The sequence below is a fragment of the Physeter macrocephalus genome, chromosome 21 (assembly GCF_002837175.3).
Source record: "Physeter macrocephalus isolate SW-GA chromosome 21, ASM283717v5, whole genome shotgun sequence".
Classification (NCBI taxonomy): Eukaryota; Metazoa; Chordata; class Mammalia; order Artiodactyla; family Physeteridae; genus Physeter; species Physeter macrocephalus.
Window position 1 is genome coordinate 118,899,400 of NC_041234.1, and position 22,205 is coordinate 118,921,604.

Sequence of the window (22,205 nt, forward strand, 5' to 3'; positions counted from 1 at the left end):
TATATATAATATATATAGTAAATATCGTGTATATAGTAAGATCACCTATATATATGTATATAATAAGATTATATATATCTTCTAACTGTTGTGGACTGAGGACAGAAAAGTAGCCATTAAAATTGGGATGGTATTAGAGGAGGTGAGAACGGGAGTGGGCCTTCCTCAATAGCCAGGACTGACGGAAGCCAACAGCATCCCCACCATGGGAATGATGTGACATGAACACCTTCCGAGGCCACTCTGGCTGCTGGGGGGAGAACAGTTTGGAGGGGCCGAGAACGTGGGTAGTGAGGACTTAAACAGGGCTAGTGATGCGGGAGGAGAGTTCACACACCTCTTCCGCCTAAAGAGCATTTTTAGCACCAGAAAGTATGACTCTGTTTTTGGAATTTTTGCACGGTTGTTGCCCGGAGCAACAACCGTGCTCTGTAGGAGGGGCCTGGCGTCTAGAAGCAGATCTTTATTCGGGCACATACTCCTGGCTTAATGGAGGATGTAGTACATAACAAAATAGAGGCCATCCACTTTCTATGTGATGGATAGAATGGAAAAGCGTAAGGACATTAAGGGAAGATCCTTCCAGAATTCACTGATGGATTTTTAAAACTTCAAAATGAATTAAAATAGCACGCCTTAAATTCCTCTCATGTGTTTATCATTGAATTTTCCAAAAAGTAAAATAGACCATAATTCATTAAGATATACTACTATATATTCATATCATACCAGGAAAAATGGGGGACTCTTCATGGAATCTCAAATTACACACTGATCAGTGTATTTCAGATGTAGTAGAAATATTACCACAGCTCCACAAAATGGCCTCTGAATGAACTGGAGGTGGACGAGTGTGTGGGTGTCCTTACAAGCCAGGAGTGACTTGATGTCGGTTTTGTACAAGCACGTTCTCTTTTCCCTTAAGAGATGTGAAAATGAGATACTTATCTCCTTTGGGGATGAAGCAAAGAACCAGCAGTCTGATGACCACGCAGAGATAAAACCTTACATCACTTGTTTGTTTGTTTTTTTTTTGTCTTCCAGGGAATTTCTTTGGAGACGTCCATGGAATTTGGGGGCTTGCTATAGAGGCTACTCACGGCTGTCCTTTGCAGAGGAGTGCTTACCTAATGTCTGATATCAGCTGGTCCCCTGTGAGAAAGACCAGAGATAAGGTGGTACCTCCAAGCAAGACCAGCGGAAGTTCCTCAAATCCTGCATGCTCTGTTCAGCGGGGGTGGAAGCCCTCCCTGGTTTGGTGAGTATTCTATTGTAATTCCTGGTGGTAATTACAGCCCCACTGACCAGGGCCTCCTTCCTCCTAGGCCCCGTGCCAGGCACTCTGCATGCATCGTCCCATCAAATCCCCCCAACTCTATGAGGCAGGTATTATTTATTATTGGGCCTGTCATGGCTTCAGAGCTGTTAATTACCTTCTCCAGGACCGGCCAGGATTTATACTCAAGCCCAAGCTCTTCCTGCTCTGCTACTGCTGACCTCTCTACTTTGGGGGGCGAGTTATGCCTCGTTTCCAAGGAAGCCTGGCTGATGGTTATTAGGATTAATGCATTTAATAATCCCTCTCTTTTGAATGTTGTCTCTGACAACTCAGCACTAATTGCATAATTAAAGTTAATTAATGCTAATGATGTGCTCTACAAATGACAAGCACTACATACCTATATGCTATCATTACCCCCTCGCATGCAGTCTGGCACTGAAAGAATCCATTTATTTAAGGATGAAAAGAGCATGAAAGTTGGCGAAGATGGGACCTTACTTTTCTGCCCCCCTTGCAACATTGTGCTTTAGGATTTGGAAGGTGTTCCATAAATGCCTGCCTCACTAAACATCTTTTGGCTCTGTTGTTTCCTGGTTGTTGCAGACGTTCTGCCATGCTGAAGCTTTTAAACGTAATAATTAGAGTTTGTAGTGCTTGGAAGGTGTAATACAGCTGCAAATCAGAATGATCTACTTAAAATACACTTCGGGAGGACTCATGCTGTTTTCAAATGAGTCCCTCCTGAAACTGAGTTCAGGAGCTTCTTTCTAAACTCCATAAACGTTTCGGATTTTTAATCTTTAATTTTAGCATGGAGTGCTGCATCCCACGTCCCCGAGTTTTAATGAGATATGATTGACAAATTAAAAATACATATTTAAGGTGTACCACGTGATGTTTTGATATGTGTATACGTTGTGAAATGATTGAGTGATCCAGTTTTTTGTCTCTTTGTTTGTTTGTGGGTTGTTGTTGTTGTTGTTTTTTTTTTTTTTTTGGCTGCATCCCGCTTGGCTTGTGGGATCTTTGTTCCCTAACCAGGGATCAAACCCGGGCCTTGGCGGTGAAAGCTCAGGGTCCTAACTACTGGCCTGCCAGGGAATTCCCTTCAGTGATCCAGTTTTGAAATCAGAAGGATTGCATCGGAGATAGAAAGTTCTGGAGAACTTTTTGTGGCATATCCTCCTTGTCTGAGGGGCAAAGGTTGTCACTCTTACGAATTAAGTTTAATGTTAGTGGTGTTAAATTCACACTTCCTTTGTTCATCGTGCACTGCATGCTGGACCTGAATTAAAGTTGGGTACCCATCTTTCAGCTCACTGAAGGTCCTGTTCACTTGTCACAAAACTGGCCAGCTTGAGAAAACATATAGTGTTAAATCTTTTCTCAGGAAGGATTATTCGATCCTGGAGGGACTGACTGAGGGAGGTTGTGGAATTCTCTTCCCTAAAGAGTCTTTAGAAACAGACTTGAGACCTCAGATCATATAATGCAGGGCAACCGTGCAAAGCTCTGGTGGGTTTCTCTCCAGGGAAAGTCAGGAAAGGAGGGCAGATGGGGAAGGGTGAAAGAAACTGCCTTGCCCTTTGATGGCCACGCTTTTGGCAGGTCAAATGCAACATTCTTTAGTTGCTCTCCCTTTGACCTCTCGGGGTTCCAGGCACAGCTCAGCCCACCCTGCGGAGCAGCGAGCGCCGAGCGGCGAGCAGCGAGCGCGAGCGCCGAGCGACATCAACCTGACAGGACTCTGAATACTCGACACTTAGCTACGGCCGAGATTTTGGCTCCTCTCCGGCTACAGCAGCCCTTTTGATTAGGAGAGATGTGAGCTTGTTTAGTTCCACATTGGAGCCCAGATTGGACCCGCAAGGCGTCCATCTTCTGGCTCCCCACCCCTCATCCGGCGCTATTTGATGGGAATCCACGGATCCGGGAAGGGCGGAGGGCCTGGCGCGGAAGGAACTTTCCCAACCTCGGGTCCCGAAAAGGCCTCTGGGACCCCGACACCCCCAACGTCTGAGTGGACGTTCTCTTGCCCCCGCTTTGCACTCTGGGAGTTCTCACTTCGGGACCTTCAGGAGTTTCCGTGACGACTGGAGGCCACGGAGGAGCTTCGAGGGCTCCCTGTACCCACCTCCTTATATAAACCCCTGGCCCTCAGCTCCCGGCTCAGGGTGGAGACTTCGGGCAGGGTGAGTGCCGTGTGCTGGGGCCTTGCAGGTCGGGGCCGGTCTAACGAATGGGCCTTGCGTGGCGGGGAGCCGTTTTGCCCCGTGCTGTGTGACGCCCTGGGAGAAACGTCTCCCCTGGGCCTTCGTCTTCCTGAGCACCCCGGCAGGGAGGGCTGGTTGGGGGGGCCCACGGGGTGCCTCGGCGTGAAGCCAGGCGTTTTGAGGCCTCCATGTGGCAACCATCACAGGTGTCATGGCAGGAGGCCCGCTTTGACTCCTCTTCGGAAACTTCGAGAAAGTTCCCAGCGTCGACCTAAACTTCAGAAACGGATTTTTGAGGCAAGTGAGCAAGGAACAAAGCCAGAGGCTCTCCTGGGCAAGTGGGCCCGGTGGGCCTCCATTAGCACGGCGGAGGGGGGAGGGAAAGCAAGAGACCAGCCTGCTTTAGTACACCAAGCCGTTGGTCTGCGGGGAGGCTGCATACTTTCTGATTCTGAGGGGCCGCTTTGCAAGGGTAGCTTTTCGAAGGATCCACTTGAGGGTTTTGTTTGTTTGTTTCTGTGAGTTTTTTAATATTAAAATTTTAAATATCGTATCATTTCAGTGTTTTTTTAGAAATTGAAGTACAGTTAATTTATAATATTGTGTTGGTTTCGTGTTTACGGTGTAGTAATTCGTTAATTTTGCAGATTATATTCCTTTATAGGTTATTGCAAGATAATGGGTATAATTTGCTGTCCTATACAGTACATAGTTGTTGCTTATCTATTTTATACCTAGTAGTTTGCATCTGTTAATCCCGTACCCCTAATTTGCCCCTCTACCCTCCTCTTTCCCCTTTGGTAACCTCTCGTTTGTTATTGTCTCTGTGAGTCTGCTTCTGTTTTTTAAATAAGTTCATTTGTATCGGTTTTTAGATTCCACACATAGGTGATATGCTACTTGTCTTTGTCTCACTTACTTCACTGAGTGTGGTAACCTTGAGGTCCACCCATGTTGCTGCAAATGACATGATTTCATTCTTTTTTCTGGCTGAGTAGTATTCCATTGCATCTATGTGCCGCATCTTCTTGATCCATTCCTCTGTCGACGGACACTTAGGTGGCTTCCGTGTCCTGGCTGTTGTAAGTGATGCTGCTATGAACATTGGTGTGCAAGTATCATTTTATATTAGCGGATATTTTTGTTTTTCATTCTTCGAATGCACTGGCATTCGGATATGTGTGTGAGTGCATCAAGACTCAGAGCACAGAATACCTGGCTACACCAGGAAATCCCTTCTTGTAAAATGGAGTAAAACATACAAGCCGAAGCCACATCTATGTACTTAAAAAGCTGTGGTATATGTGACTGAAGCCTACCTAAATATAAACAAATGCCCCTATAGCAATAAGTAAATAGGACTCCCCAAAGTAAACAAAGTCAACAAAAACTAAGTAAACAACTCAGTCTGAGGAAAAGCTTTTATGGTTGGTAGAACAACTTATGTTAAAATGGCTTTACTGTGATTTGTAATGAGGTGGATAGACCTGGAGTCTGTCATACAGAGTGAAGTAAGTCAGAAGGAGAAAAACAGATACCGTATGCTAACACATATACATGGACCCTAAGAAAAAAACATGTCATGAAGAGGTTAGTGGTAGGACGGGAATAAAACACAGACCTACTAGAGCATGGCCTTGAGGACACGGGGAGGGGGAAGGGTAAGCTGGGACGAAGTGAGAGAGTGGCAGGGACATATATACACTACCAAATGTAAAGTAGATAGCTAGCGGGAATCTGCCGCATAGCACAGGGAGATCAGCTCGGTGCTCTGTGACCACCGAGAGGGCTGGGATAGGGAGGGTGGGAGGGAGACGCAAGAGGGAGGGGATATGGGGATATATGTACACGTATAGCTGATTCACTTTGTTGTACAGGAGAAACTAACACACCATTGTAAAACAGTTATACTCCAATAAAGATGTTAAAAAAATAAAGTGAACATTTGCCTACTGCAAAAAAAAAATAAAAAATAAACGGATGTTTCTAAAGCTGTTCTTTCTTTGAGGAAGGTAGTCAAATTGGTTCAGAGAGGGAAGGAACTCTTGAAGTCTTGAATTCGTTTTCCATAGAATGGCATGTTCTGGACCTCCTTGTGTGGGGAGAGCGGATACTGTGGCCTTTAAGTCTTCTGTGGATCTTAAAAATGGAGTTTATTCTTAATAATGGGACCAGAAGAGCTCGATATATAGGTAGAGTCATTTAATTAATTATTTTCCTGATTTCACTTTGTTACTGGCAAACACTTACCGGCTTCGCTCTATAAATTCAAATTCTGCTTGTAAATAGTGACATAGTTTACAGCTCTGAAAGTCAAACTACCATGAAGCCGTTGTGCTAGGGGTTTGAAAATGGGAATATCCCAAAAAATCGCCATGAAATGTGATCAGGTCATAAATATTTTAAAACAGGGATGCCTAGAGACCAGCGCAGCCTGTGCTGATGTTGGCTGCGGAGGTGGCGTGGCGAGGTTAGTGGCTAGCAAACTAGGGAAGTGTGATTAAAGGTACCAAGTGATCTGGAGGTTGTAAGCAAGTAGGATAAAGAGGATGTGACACGTATATACGATGGACTATTACTCAGCCATAAAAAGAAACGAAATTGAGTTATTTGTAGTGAGGTGGATGGACCTAGACTTCACTCTGTCATACAGAGTGAAGTAAGTCAGAAAGAGAAAAACAAATACCGTATGCTAACACATATACATGGGATCTAAAAAAAGCAAAACCCGAAAGAGAAGAGAATAGATAGATAGCTGTGGAATCTGGCAAGGCTGGGAGAGAAGAAGAGAAGAAGAGAGAAAAAGTCGAGGGCAAGGTCTGTATAGTTTCCCTGCTGTTTTTCTGGGGCTTACTGAGCAGTAGATTGCTAATTTCTCTGACCCCAAACATGAATAAGGAATTTGAAAGCAAGAATAATTATCATTATACTCCTTAGAGAAATTTTGCATCATTATTTTTCAACCTGTTTCTTTAAACAAAATGAAATAAGAGGATCAACTTTTCATATAATGACTAACCCCTCAAAAAAGGATGATTTTTCCTTTTTCAATTAAAAATGGCGGATGAGGAGCCCCAGAGCTGTAATTGCTTGATATCGAGGGAGCAGCGTGAACAGGCAGGCCAGTGAATCATCCAGGTGTCTGCATGGGGCAACTGGGGTTACTTTGTGCGTAATTGAATTAAAATGAAGATGGCCCTCTGCTTGTATAGCTCAGTAGCTTGAGGTGTTCCCTGCAGAGGACCTTGGCTGGTGGGTGAGGCCAGTGGCGGGGGTGTGTGATGACCCAAGGAGGGACAGTCGGCTTTTCTCATCGTGGCTGGTTATTTTACCACTAAATGATTCTCTTTTGGGTCCTTGCCTTGTGGATGTTGCTATTTCTATCAGGAAAATACCTTTTTAAACAGTGCTATGAAATATTTTCATGTACAGTATATCTTCATAGGATCTTAATGGAACAAACACCGGCTTTGATCCTACTTATTCCTTAGTTTGAAATGAGTTGCTTAACTCTGAATATCATGGCAGAGGGGATTCGCAGGCTGCAAGTCCATCCCAGACAACGGCAAGACCTCTTAGTAGGTCTTTTCTAACCCAGGGCTGCAGCTGTACAAAGGAGAAAATGTCATTTCCGGAGTAATCACACATTCCTCCTGCTTTATAAAATAAAGCAATTCTGCACCCAGATAGCCAGTTTATTTTAATTACTCTGGAAGGCATGAACAGTGATCATATTTAGAAATAAATACTGTCAACAGAAGTGCTTGCTCTAGAAAACAGTCCAGTTGTGTCTGAAGTAACTAGTTTTGTTTTGGTTCTTTCTCTGCCTGTTCTAGAAGAAAAGGGAGGATTGAGGTGTGGCCACACCAAGGCATCCAAAGAGGATCCTTTCCATGAAATTTCAGGGAATAGTTGGAAGACATTTGACCCATGACTTTCAAAGTACCTGGGCCAGTGTGGCCAGGTGGGAGAGGCCTCTGGGCTTAGTGATGAGAAGGCCTGGGTACCGACCCCCTCATCAGTCAGTCAGTACACAGGGAGATACCTGCCTCTGAGCATGGGCCTGGCACTTGCGGGGAGAGGAGGGAACGGGACACTTCCATCTGCCAAGAGCAGGCTGAGCTGGAAATAAGACCCAGAGTCGTCGAGGTTTCGGTGGACTCTTGGCATCCCTTGATGGCTCTGGTGTGGGAAAACTGAGTCACGTCTACCTGCTCTACCCATAAAAATTGCTCTGTCGGTCATGCCCTGGTCACTTATGCTATGTCTGAATGTCGATATGTGGCAGAGGTTCCCACTGGGTTTTCAAGGTGATAATCCCGGAACATCAGTCTCTTGAAAGACAAGAGGCAAGTAATTGTCAGGTTTTGTAATAGAGCACGTAAACCTCCTTTGAAGTTGGCCTCCCTGTTTAGGCTCTGCAAAGAAACTTTACATTTTCCCTTTGTCCTTTATCAAGAGCTTAAGATCTCTGGCAGGCTTTTCCTAAACACCACATAAATATTAAAATGACTTACAAATATGGTTTGTGAGAAACAGAATATTGTTCTTGTTGTTTGATATATATTTTGGGGCATGTGTCTTGACTTGAGTCTAGCTAATGTCCCACTAGGGAAGGATGCTTTGGAGGTTGGTGAGTTTTTCGTCTGATTCTAACTATTAAGCACACTATTTAAGTAACAGGTTGTTCTTTAATTATGCAGTGTGCATGCCCACTAAGAAATGTGCCCCATATTTAAATATACAAGTGGTACCTTTGGGAGGGCAGAGAGCTAAGGGCAGTCAGCCTTTCATATGCTAATACCTGAGATCAAGGCACACTAGATAGTACTCAATCAAGCCATCATATTTAGCTCTGGAAATTAAAGCATAAATTCATGAATTTGATTAGCATTCTTCTCTCTGCATTATATATTTAACCATAATATAGGCATGCACCAATGTTCCAAGATTTTTCCTTTTTGTTTTTCATTTTTGGCAATGTATGTTTTACCTCCTACAGTATTTGTTGAATTTGTGAAGGCTGTTGTTTTTCAGGACAAAGCCAAGAGGTTTTGAACTCCCAGTGTGTCTTCTTGCTGCTTGTCCCCTTATTAATGTAAACCTTAGACCTTCCATGGAGCTGCCCCTCCTTTATGGTACCTGATGCTCCTGAGAGAGACCTTATGGGTTCGTGGTGTTAGGGCTTAGCACCATTTTACAGGTGCTCAGAGAGGCCAGGTGACTTGCCTAAGGACACACAGCTACTTCAGAACTGGGACTGGATTCTAAGCATTCTGACTTCAAGAATGTTGATTTCCACTTTTTTTCTACTTTTTTTGTTTGTTTAATGCAATTTTATTCAGTATTAGATACACTGTAGAATTTTTAGTTCAAAGGATTCACATTAAATTTTATTTATTTATTTTTGTAACATCTTTCTTGGAGTATAATTGCTTTACAGTGGTGTGTTATAACAAAGTGAATCAGTTATACATTTTCTACTTTTTATTGAAGCATAGTTGATTTACAATATTCTGTAAGTTTTGGGTGACAACACAGTGATTCAGCATTTTTATTGATTATACTCCATTTAATGTTATTATAAAATATTGGCTATATTCCCTGTGCTGTACCTTGTAGCTTATTTATTTTATATACACTTATTTCACTTAGTATGATCATCTCTAGGATCATCTGACATAAGTCAGACAGAGAAGGACAAACACTGTATGATCTCACTTACATGTGGAATCTAAAAAACACAACAAACTAGTGAAGATAACAATACAGAAACAGGTTCACAAGTATAGAGAACAAACTAGTAGTTAGCAGTGGGGAGAGGGAAAGGGGGAGGGGCAAAAAAGGGGTAGGGAATTAAAGAGGTACGAACTACACCTGGAGATGAAGCAAGCGTGTGTGCGCACTCTTCATGAGCGGAGTCTAGGTTTCCTGCAGCCCTCTTGTAAGTGCCACTGTTTTTCATACTAGCTAAGAGGTCTTCGAACTGCTCACTCACGGGGGGGGGGCATCTCTGAGCCCACGATATCCCCGTCTTCTCCTGTGGCCCCTCATAGGGGAGTGGGTCCTGACCTGCTCGCTTCTCTTCCCTTCCTACCTGACTTCGTGTGGGTATTTGTAGCCTTAGTTGTAGAAGGGTCTTTCTGCCAGTCTCCTGTTTGTTTTCAGTGAGGATTGCTTTTCATGTAGATGTAATTTTGATGTGTTTGTGAAGGGAGGTGAGCTCCAATCCACATCCTCCTACTCCACCATCTTCCTCCTGTCTGATTTCCACTAGTGTTGCAACCTTGTTAAGCCGCTTGAGTAATAATTTTTAAAGGGTGGATTAAAGCAAGATTTTTTTTTTTGTGGCTTGCTATACTCTAACTTCAGGTCTCCCGTTTGGGGGAATGAACTTGTAAGTCAGTTGCTTCCTCACTGAAAGCCATAAATATATCCCTTAGTCTAGGCACAAGTTGTGAAAGCTTCACTATGCTTCCCAGGCTGGGTCAAGACCACTTTGAAGCATTCCTGGGTACCATGCAGACAGAACTTAGTCAAGGCTGTTTATTCTTTGCCTTCTCTAGTATCGGCTCTCTTTGCTGATCTTCTCAGGAAACCTAGGTGTGAGCTCTGCTGTATAGCATGGAACACACGGCGCTTTGAAATGAGGAAGCTTTAAAGTCACAGGCAAGAGTTTGACTGGGAAATTGAAGGGTCTGTCTGCACGAAAGGATTGTACTTTGAGGGGAAATTCATAAACAAAGTCAATCAACGTGAAGAAACTGGAAACTCTCAGTGCGAGCTGTTTCATTTTTCTGTGCGTTCCACAAGAAACAAGTGGGAACTTTTTGTGTAAAGTTCCAGCATATGTGATCACAGAAGGTATTTGAAGTGTACTGCGCAGGGAGGATATTGCAGCTGTCAGCGAGGGCATTCGCAGAGCTTCCCTTTAACGTGGCTGTGTCTTAACCATCAGTTCGGAGAAAAGGAATTGTGCGAGAGTGGAGCCAGGAGGAGGGTGTATGGCGTGGGCACAGCCAAGAGTCAGCAACGATGAGGGAGATCATTTTAAGTGAGGAGGTCCACAGTTTTTCATTCAGGAAGTGAAAGGTTTCTTTGGCCCCTCTTTCTAATTCGAGAACTGTGTAGCTAATAAATCGAGAACATTTTTAGTAAAGTGGTATATATATATTTTCATCTTTCATGTGATATTGGCACATAATTCATATATAGATCTTAAATTATTTTTGTTGTATATGGGTTTTCATTATTGAATATGGCCCCTTTTAAAGAAAATGCTCAACAGCTTCTGGGAGACAATTTCCCTGCTTTTTTGGGTAAGGCAGCTTAGGGTACACAGAAGAATGGAACATAATTCAGGAAAACTGGGGGAATTACCTTTAGGTAAGGGGGTTAAGATAACTTAGGAGAAACCACTTCAATTCAAAAGGGCTTATTTGTTAGTTGAAAAATAAGGATCAGTTAGACTTGCCCCGAGAACAAAGTGTATTTACAGAATTTTCAGAGCTACATTAAAAAGACTGGAAAGAAATCATCTGAAATGGCAGTATTTGCCTCTGAGTGGAAGAATTGTTTGCGTTGAGTCTCCATTCTGTTTTGTAAATTTAACCCTCTCAAAAGGAAGAAAACAAAAATCAATTCTTAAAAAAAAAAATGAAATCGCAAAAGAAACCAGAAACCTGGCTCTTTCCCAGCGTTCTAACGGGAAATGATTATAGAGTTCCACAGAACTGTCGAAGGGGCTTCACGGCGCTGAGAGGTTTTTGATCTCTTTAGGAAGTATTGTAGGGAATGGCTTTGCCGGAGCTCCCAGCCCCCTCAGCCCCTTTCCTCTGTGGAGGTCGGGCTCCAGGACCTCTGTCTTGAGCGGTGAGCGCCCAGCGTGCAGCCAGGAGCACTCCCTCGTGGAGCACCTTTCGGTCCGAGGCTGACAATTGTCCCGCCTCTTATTGGGTAAGCCCTCGGCCTGCGGGCTGCCAGCTGCCTGAGTGTTACCAAAAGGAGACGGTTCATTCATTCTTTCACTGTGGATTGTCAGCTGAATAAAGCGGCCCACCACAGCCTGGGGGACAAAAGCTCTCCATTAGGATTACACTGCCAGGTTGGAGAATGGCTCTTTCAACGCTGCAAGGCCTCAGATAGGGGCTGGACTCAGCAGACCACCTTTATGCAAATCCCTCTTCTTTGTCCAAAGGCCCCCGTGACAGAGGCCAGCTAAGCCTTTCTGGGCAGATAGGCTTTGTGCAGGGCTGGGAGGGAGATCGCCCAGGTTAGGTGTTTCCAGGAAGAAAAGCAGATAGAACTGGTTTTGTAAAATGCTAGTGCTAATAAATTGAATGTGTCTGTTGTTTCCAGTTCTCTCCTGGTTTCTTTCCTGATCCTGGACTTCCTCATAATTGTCCGGGGTGGGGAAGCTGCTGGGTCTCCGCTCCCCACTTGCCTGGGCTCTCTTCTCTCTCCTGGCTGCTGTTCACTCCCTCTACCCTGCTCATTGAATATCTCCAAGGTTTTATCTTGCCCTCCTCAGGTCACTCCCTTGGGGCACTATAGTGATGAGTCGGATTGCAAATATTCTTTGTGTGCGTCTTGTAGACTAGAGACTAGGAGAGATCGCCAGGTCATGTGTCCAACTATTGCTCTTGTCTACGTGGTCGAATCGATCATTCCTGTCAAATAGAGGGTGGGTTTTCCGACATGTTTCATTGATGCCTAAACAAGCAAGAGAACCCACAGCTGGTGAATTTTCTCTCCAGACTCTTCCAGAACTCAGTTTCCCTCTAGCAAAGGACACCTTTGGCCTTGTGACCTTCAGCCTCTTGGGCCCCCGCTGCCCCCAGGCCCATAACGGCAGTATCACATCTGCCTTTTAACCCATTCTTTGTCTCTTCTCATTTTCATCTGCCTCCTTTGTGCCATGTCTGAAATCTGTCCTCTCTTGCAACTTTCTTCTGTTCCTTCAGCAGACCTGCTAAACTCACGGCTTTCCTCAGCCTGTCTGCTTCAGCCCCTGGCATCATCTCTCTTAAAGTGCCCAACTAGCTTACAAATTAAATTAAAATGTTAACATCTTCAGTTAGAGAACCCAGCCCGTCTGACCACATCAATTTCCCCATTTGATTCTTACACTTTTCAATATTCCACCTTCTCAATTTTTTATTTTCATTTATTTTTGTCTGCGTTGGGTCTTCGTTGCTGCGCGCGGGCTTTCTCTGGTTGCGGCGAGCGGGGGCTACTCTTCGTTGCGGTGCGCGGGCTTCTCATTGCGGTGGCTTCTCTTGCTGCGGAGCATGGGCTCTAGGTGCTCGGGCTTCAGTAGTTGTGGCTCGCGGGCTCAGTAGTTGTGGCTTGCTGGCTCTAGAGCGCAGGCTCAGTAGTTGTGGCGCACGGGCTTAGTTGCTCCGCGGCATGTGGGATCTTCCCGGGCCAGGGCTCGGACCCGTGTCCCCTGCATTGGCAGGCGGATTCTTAACCACTGCGTCACCAGGGAAGTACCCCCTTCTCAATTTTTAAAGAATTATTTTGACAGTTATGTAGGTCTTTGAGATAATTATTGTTTCTCTGTAGGTCTTTTAGCTTTAAGTGCTAACAACAGCGACAAAAACAAGCTGGCACAGTGCCTCGCACATAGTCGATAACTATTTGGGACATGAACAAATAACCAAATCCATGGAAGCACTTGAAATTGCTGAAGACACCTCAATTTGTCCAGAAACCAGAAGCATAGGACTCAATGTCCTGAAAACAGAATTCTTGCTTCCTTGGTAACTTCCTATGGAGTCAAGTAGAGTGAAGCTTAATAAGCATGGACCAAGAGTGGCCTAAAATACTCCAGTGTAATATGTAATGCTTTCAGGTTCTTGACTCAAATTCAGTATTTCTGTGAGTTTGTATATGTGACTCTTCCTGTTTAGAAAGTTCTGCTATGAAGAGTTCCTGTATAATTTTCTTCGGTTCGTTTCAACAGTTGATTCTCAGATTTTAAACTGAAAATGGACTGAAAACAGAGAAAACTTACCTATTAGATTCCTTTTTTTTTTTTTTTTTTGGCTGCACCATATGGCATGCAGGGTTTTTGTTCCTCGACCAGGGATCGAACCCATGTCCCGTGCAGTGGAAGAGCAGAGTCGTAACCACTGGATGGCCAGGGAAGTCCCCAGATTCTTAATTAAATGGTTCAGTAAGATCTCTTTCAGTGGTTCACTTAAAATATACCTTTATGTAAAGAGAGATGGCTATCTACATATTGTCATCTCTCCTACATTTTTTCCTACATCTTTTTCTATATCTTAGATTATTCTTTTCCTGAACCCTAGGGTCTCTGGAGAAGGAGAAAACTCTTGTCACAGTCCTCAACGAGCTGAGTGCAGTTTATTCTTCACAGTTTTGCAGGCTAGGTTCACATAGCCATGTATTGTAGGGAGGAACTAACCCTTTTCCCTGCACTGAGGGGAGAAACTGACAACATGTGACTTTCATACAGGGCCAGATATGGCAGGTGCCATCAGGACTACAGCAGGGGGATCAGAAAGGGCTTCTTGGAGAAGGTGCTTTGGAGACTGTGCCTCGAAGGACAGATATGGCTTCAATTAGTAAAGATATGGAGAAGGGCCTTCTAGGCAGGGAGACTATCCTGAGCGAAGCCTGGGTGGATGGATGGAAGAGTGTGTGTGACGGAGTGATGGTGCATACTTCCTGGGATTCAGAAGACGTAAGCTATGGTGTGGCTGAAGAGGTGAATTGGGTCATATTGTAGAGGGCCTTGGGTGACAAGCTGAGACAGTTTGACTATGAGGGATGTTTAAAAGCTGCAAAGAGAACACGTGTAACCATGATGTGATACGCACATTCGCATATTCAGTAAACATATGGAACCCCTTGTGTTCTCCCCTTAGTAACGTGATCTTATCTGCAAGGAGGTGAGGTAGAATCAGCCTAGTAAACGAAGCCAAACCCAAACCTACCTAACAAGGTGGGCCCCAGGATCCACATTACTGCTCGTGCTTGCTTCACAGGGCTTTCAAGTAACAAATTTTGTCAGAGGCTCTTCCTCTAGGTCAGAGCCGTGCGAAGCCAATAGTTCTGGATGCCAGTCGCCAGTGGAGTAAGCGTTGGGTGTGAATGCCACCACGGGCACCCAGTCGGCTTCTTGCAGATGCCCTTTGGCCAATGTGAACTGAGGTCACATGTTGAGAAGCGGCCCCAGTTCCCGTCAGTGGATGCTTCTTGAGCTGCCACTCTGTGCCAGGTGCTGGGGACAAGCAGTCCTGAGACCAGATCCTGGCCTTGTGCTTGCACTCCAGTGACAGAGGCTCGAGCCGTGGTCAGACATCCTAGAAAGGAGCAAGTGCCCTGAAAGAGAAGTAGACAATGAGCTCTAGAGGGCTGGGGGAGGAGGAACCTGGGGAGAGCGTGTGCCTGATTCTGGAAAATCTTGAGAAAAATGGTATCTTTTTGGACACATTCATATATCCAGATCCCCAGATACCTTCAGGCCTCATAGATGCTGTGGAGTATGTTTGGCAAACATCAGAAACGGGTTTTTATTTGGAGACCATGCTGTTTGGCTTCAGCATTATACCATCCGGATAGTACAAGGATCCTGTGTCTCTCAGAGAAGGTGGAGACACTCCCTGTTTAATGCACAGAAAATCCATAACACTTGGTGGAAGAAATGTGTGAACATCTACATCACTTCTATATCTAAAAACCACGTAAAGGATTCAAGGAAACTTCTTTTCTAATTACACATTAAGGAGAGTTTGTATAGTGGCAGATCTTAACATCATCTCTAGGCTTGTATCTAAGGCTACTGGACAAGTTAGCATGAGAAAGCTCAGTGCCTTCGGTCAGGTAGGCTGCCATTGTGATTGATGGGGAGCTGAAGTTAGGGAGAAATTTGACTTCATGGAGAAGCTGGCAGCAGTTTAAGAACATTCTTGGGTGAGGAGAGTCCCAGTTTCGCCAGCCCATAGCATTGCTATGGGAGTCAGAGCACTGTGTGCCAGGGCCAGTTCTAACCTGGGAAGTCTTGGTAGTTGAAAAAAGGTTCTCTTATCCTTATTTTAAATGTACAGTCACATGACTATTGACTTCCCTTGTGTGGCTAGAGAGGCTATTTTTGATCTAGAGACATCTCTTTCTTCAAAGGTGAACTGAATAGACTATCCAGTGTCCACAGACAGCACGCACCAGTTTCTTCAATTCTCGTTCTTGGGTAAGAAAACGCCTTTCATCTTTTAGATTTTTGCTGTATGCTTACGTTTTATATTGTACTGTGTGCTTGGAATCCAATGGAAGTAAGAGCCCTCTGGGTTTTGAAAGTGACTGGGGGGAAATCGAAGTAATGAGCTGCATTTTAAGATAATAGCACCTGAGTTAGTCAATAAGTCGATAATTCATACAATCAGGATGTGCTCAGTTAAAGCACAGGTCAAGATGTAACATCATTGAAGTAGTCACAATCAACTCTTAACGCTGGTGAATTGAATACATGTGAAATTGTGTAGCAAATATTATTTGTGTAAACAAATAATAAAAATATCTGTTTAGAGGTGTCATTGATTTTTTACCAGCTACAGATTTAAAATGCAAATCATATCTTACTCTACTTGGACACTCTAAAGGTAGCACTCTACCCATTTCCCTGAGAGAATTATAAAATCAAATGCAGGAAAGAAAAGATGTCTTGGTTTTGGTAAATTGGAGATTTTAGATCAATGGTGTGTGTGTGTGTGTGTGTGTGTGTGTGTGTGTGTATACATGCATGTAAACTCAATTGTAGAACAAATGCAAAGAGAACTGAACTAGAATGCGATTTTTTCGTATCTAATTTTATATTTGTATAGGTGTGTATACGATGATACATTCTCGTAAATAAAAAATCAACCTGAAGTCAGGGAGCCTGATACCTCCAGCTCCATTTTTCGTTCCCAAGATTGCTTTGGCTATTCGGGGTCTTTTGTGTTTCCATACAAATTGTGAAATTTTTTGTTCTAGTTCTGTGAAAAATGCCAGTGGTAGTTTGATAGGGATTGCATTGAATCTGTAGATTGCTTTGGGTCGTAGAGTCATTTTCACAATGTTGATTCCTCCGATCCAAGAACACGGTCTATCTCTCCATCTATTTGTATCATCTTTAATTTCTTTCATCAGTGTCTTATAATTTTCTGCGTGTAGAGTATCATGTCATCTGCAAACAGTGACAGCTTTACTTCTTCTTTTCCAGTTTGGATTCCTTTTATTTCTTTTTCTTCTCTGATTGCTCTGGCTAGGACTTCCAAAACTATGTTGAATAGTTGTGGTGAGAGTGGACAACCTTGTTCCTGGATCCCGGGACCCTTGTAATAGTTCTTTAAAAGAGAAGTTTAAGTGAGGGTCCTTTATCCATAGTGCAGGCTATGCTGGGCACTTCTTTGGGAGCACCTGGGACTGAAACCAGTAAACTAGTTAGAAGTGACCTATGTAGTTACCACACTCATCTTTCCCTGGACCCTTTATAAACTTTGGGGGGCTCCCAGCCTGGTATTTTTATCCCAGAGCTCATTAAATATTTATTGTTAGGTTTTCAGATTTTCCTTTCTGTCATTCCTAAGTTAAAATGTCTTTGGCTATCGAAGGTGCTTGAGGATGGGAGGTAAATCAAAACAAAGACATGTTCCCAGTGATCCTAAACCTATGAAAAGCCCTGAGATGTCTTGTAATCAAGAAATCTGCTTCGCTGTATTTAACTCAGCATTTTCCAAACGTACCGAAGCGAGGAACACTTCACTTGTACTTCTGCTGCACACCTTTTAACACCGTTTGGTGCTCGCGTTCTGTGGGAACAATGACCTCTAGGAAAGCCTGGGTTACTGGTACTAGGCTATTTCATATATGTGAGCAATGGCATCTGGCCTTGGTATTCTGGACATCCCCAGGAATAAGATTTGCCAGCCCTTTCTGAGCAAGGAGAATACCAGCGGTTAATCGCAACTCTTAGGAAAACAGACCATGAATGTTTGCGTTGATTCAGGCTCTGGCAGGTTCGGAGGTAGCAAAAACTGCTGGGCTAGCTCCAGTCGGTTGAGAAACTGTCTTTCTAGGCTTAGCACTTTCTCTGCTGCTGAGACGAGGACAGAAAACAACCCAACCCCCCAAACCGAGAATGAGATTTGGTTTTGAGAGGACAGACTTTGGTAACTGAGTCCATGTCTTTGGAGAGGAGGTGCAGGGGGACCAGCATCACACCTGTGGCAAACAAAGAGGATCCCCCTCTGCCAGTGAAGCCTGGAAAGTGTGTTGCTTCGGAGAAGAGTTAAAGAAAGGAGTTTCAGACTATCAAGAGTTACTTGATTTTTTTTTTTTTAAAGAATCCTTTGCCGAGCCACAGAACAAATCCAATTCCATGTTTCTGAGAACCCATCTTTGTCCGCTGTAGAAAAGTGAGTTTGCCTAAGGTTGGACAAATTAACTTTTCTTTTAAGGAAACAGTAAAAAGTAATTTTCCCACACTGCAAAATTTTGAAATACTTGGCTTCAAGTTACAGTGAGTTTTCTTTACAATGAATATGATTGGCATTCTGTTTAATACAGAATTTTTAAACGTCAGCATCTGTGTATATTGTATATAAGGTAGGTCTAATGTGGACAGTTTTATACCAAATGTTCACCTTATGAGCCAGTAAAAGCTCGTAAATAAAGAACCTGGAAGTTTAACATAAGCCTTTTAGTTAGTTGTGGTGTATCTTGGTCATTTTTATCAAATCTTTGAATTAGATGAGTGACTAGAATAACCTTTAGTTTCTATAAATTCTAATATAGTGCGCAGTAAACTTGTACCCCCACGAGTAATAATGGAAGAGTTTTAAAGTGTTATGCAGATCTATAGAATCCAAGTCAAAGGGTAAGTTATTACTCAGCTTCGGTAAGGGGCAGAGGAATGACTATGTAGGAAATCTAAAAGCCCCTGGGGCTTCCCTGGTGGCGCAGTGGCTGGGAGTCCGCCTGCCGATGCGGGGGACGCGGGTTCGCGCCCCGGTCCGGGAGGACCCCACGTGCCGCGGAGCGGCTGGGCCCGTGAGCCACGGCCGCCGAGCCTGCGCGTCCGGAGCCTGCGCCCCGCAACGGGAGGGGCCGCAACGGTGAGAGGCCCGCGTACCGCAAAAAATAAATAAATAAATAAATAAAAATAAAAGCCCTAGGCATTTTAGGGAAGGAGGCATACAGACACTGACATGAAAGTAACACGGGGATAATCTTGATTCAACTAATTATTTATGTAATCGTTTTCCAATCCCAATGTTTTAACCAATATTAAAGCATGATTACTTCATTTATTCACTCATCCAAAAACAATTTTTGGGCCAAAGTGAGGAGGGGAGGTCCAAGGCAGGTGGGCAGGCAAGAAAGAGCTTCTTTATTAGCAACTCACTTTAGGAGCAGGATGGACCCTGGCAGCCTGGAGTCCGCCCTGGAAGTCCCTGCCCGAGGCCCAGCCTATCCCTACAGGCTCCAGACCCGGCGAACCAATTCCGGGGAGCTTGGAAGCTGAGTCACGCAGCATGCACCTGCACAGTTCAGACTCCTGCACGCTGGTCTTCAGGCATCGCGGACCTCTAGGCCTGTGTGGACAGGGGCCGCTTACAGCCAACAGCCCATCTTCCTGGGGCCAGCGGTTCCCTACACGGCGAAAAAAAAGAGCTTCTCTTCTCCTGGAATTTCGGAGGCTGTACTTTAGTGCTTTACATTATTGTTATTGTTAGACAACATTATGCACATTGGTTTTCCTCAACGGATCGAAATCGAAGTTCTTTTGACGTACAGTGGATCAAAATAGTTTTTCTTTGATAATGGTTTGCTCTCCTCTCCTCTGTCGCAGTTTAGCCTACTTTCTCTGTGGTTCTAAGACTGGCAGCCTGAGCTTTCTAATAGTCAGGGAACCCTGAGCTTCACAGTGGCAGAGTTCAGGGGGTTGCATTTAAGAAAATGTATAGTTACTTTCGCCCAGGTGCACTCTTGCTACCTGTAACATCTGATTCCAGCTTCTGTGCCTCTATTTAGTCCTGTGTTCCCTCTGTGCTCCTCCTCTCTATTCCCTCCTCTCAGCTTCCAGAGCATTTTATATGAATTTAAATCTCCCCGCTTTCCACCTTGTGGTTATCTATTTACAAGTCTGATCTCTCAGCTTCATCTCTTTATACCCCAGAGTCTGCCATAGAGTCCACACTTAGAAAACTTCTATCAAATGTCAGATGAATAAATAGGATTTCACTTACACACAACTCCGCAGGAAAGATGTTGTTATCTGATGAGGGGAAACTTATCTTTGCTTCCAAAATTGTGTCCACTTTTTACATAAGAGCTATCTGGTAAAGAGAACTAGGGTGTTAGGAGGTAGAATTTTCTCCTGTGGACCTTTTCCCTTTAACATGTTCTCTCTACACTATTTCTTACAGATGAACTATCTATTATACTTTTTGAGTTTCGCATTCTTAAGTTTTGGTAAATTCCTGGGTTGATTCTTTTAGAGATGAACCAGTATTGGAACATGGGGACTAAATGATGAAAAGGGGGAGAGGAAAATAATAGGGTAGAAGAGAAAAGTGTCCATTGACTATGCCTGGAAAGAGAGGCAACGCACAACCAGCTTTGTTAGCTCAATTTTTTTTTTTTTTGCGCGGTACGCGGGCCTATCACTGTCGTGGCCTCTCCCGTTGCGGAGCACAGGCTCCGGACGTGCAGGCTCAGCGGCCGTGGCTCACGGGCCCAGCCGCTCCGCGGCCTGTGGGATCCTCCCGGACCGGGGCACGAACCCGTGTCCCCTGCATCGGTAGGCGGACTCTCAACCGCTGCACCACCAGGGAAGCCCTGTTAGCTCACTTTTGCACAGTATTGGTGAGTAGCTGAAATGGGGCAGAGTTGTGATGTGTCAAGGGTAGATAGGGACATTTTTCTGTTTAAATATCTGACTCTAGGAGACCTCAGGAACTATTCTCAACAATGTGTCCTTGGATCTTGAATGAGTCGAAGAGTCTTAGCCTTAGTTTGATGCCATGGTCCACTTGGATAATGGCAGCAACAAACACTCCAAAGGGCTCTGGGAGATCTCTTAGGTGGGAGAGAGGTGTAGCAGGGAGAGAGGTGTAGCAGGGGCTTGGGACCCATCATCTCCAGCCACTGGAGGAAGGAGAGGTGGGAGGGAATCGATGGAATGCGCTTCAAGATTCTTACCACCTACAAAGCTGCTGTGCTTCAGCCTTGATGCTGTCTAGAGTCTTGAAGTACACTGGACTGTCACTCTTTGCTATAGACCAGAGATTCTCAAATACTCAAACCTCGTGTCTCACAAATCACTGTCAAGGGACTGGGCTCTCACCAGGATAGAAACCAAACTCCTCTGTTTATCAGCACAGGGCATTGATGTGTTTAGACAGTTTGTCAGCATATTTATGATTTTTGGTGAATTTCAAGGACATGATCAATTGCAGAAAGGCTATTGAACATAAATGTGATTGCTACAGAACTTCAAAGTAATTTGTTGATAGGCTAGGGAACTAGAATTGGGAGAAACATGAGATGTTCATGCTTATTCCTAGTCAGTGGGAAGCTCACAGATGGAGAATGGAGGGGAGGGTGCTAGGAGAGTAGATGGGAGATGACACGTGACATTTGCAGATGGGTAAAGTGTTGAAAGAGGGCCAGTGCTAAGTCATGGAGAGGCCATACGCTAGTGAGAGAACGCTCAGGCACTGCCACTGCCTCTCAGGGTGGCCCTGGGAGAGTTAGCTAACCTCTCTGGACCCCACTTTCCTCATATATAAAATGGGCAAGATAATAATAGAGCCTGGGATGTAGTACGTGCTTAACAAATGTCACCTAATGTTATTCCTGTGTTTAACTTTTCTGAAAAGTCTTCTATCTTCCTACAGTTATAAAGGTAAATTCAGTAAATATGGTTGAATCCGAGCCCTATCCCAAGGGAGGTTATTGCTTAAATACAAGAATAGCATAGTGAGAATGTTTTCATCTCCAAGGATCTCCTATAGCAAGAGGCCTGAAGACAGCTTGCTAGCAAGTCCCACCCTAGTTTCTTTGTGATTTCAAAGAGGAAGGATAGCAATATACTCTCGGTAATTAAATTGAAAAGTTTGCAGTATTTTTCAGTTCTGCGTGGTTTTTTGTTGCTGTTGTTTTTGTTTTTGTGTTTTTTGGAATTCACAGACTGATGAAATCCTTTTTAATAGAGGGGTTATAATTAATGGTTTAAATGCTTCCCTTTATTGACTATGAACTTTACAAAAGCAGAGACTATGTCATCCTCAGCTCTGGATTCCCATGCTTGGCATTGCCAAGCCTGGCATAATGTAGGCACTCTGTGAATGCATTTTGAATAAATGCAGTCCTTTAGCTTTTCAAGTTATGGTGCTTTCCATATGTGCTAGTCCTAAGAGAATTCAGATGAAGTCTAGGGGAAATCAAAAGAAGATCTAAAAGAGATATGACCAAAAACTACTGATGCTTTATATTCATTTTCAGCTAGATTTTTAAAATGTCAATTAGAAGATTACAAATTTCATGGATTAGTGGAAAATCAAGGTTGATACACAGTGCCGTAGCTAGAAATGTAGGGACCACAAAAAATAATTTTGAGTACAAACTTTCCGGAATAAGTTCTGGAGATCTACTGTACAGCTGCGTGGCTATAGTTAATAATGCCGCACTTGAAGTTT

At 44.0% G+C, this 22,205-nt stretch overlaps 1 protein-coding gene across 1 annotated transcript in view; it reads left to right on the forward strand.

Annotated features, from left to right (window-relative positions):
• The first annotated feature begins 1,198 nt into the window (after positions 1–1,198).
• Positions 1,199–22,205, forward strand: part of PASD1 (PAS domain containing repressor 1) — a 111,891-nt gene continuing 90,884 nt past the window's right edge. Inside the window, exon 1 of the mRNA XM_055081615.1 lies at positions 1,199–1,258. Coding sequence (XP_054937590.1) covers positions 1,220–1,258 — 39 coding nt within the window. The 5' untranslated portion in view covers positions 1,199–1,219. The remainder of the gene's footprint in view (positions 1,259–22,205) is intronic.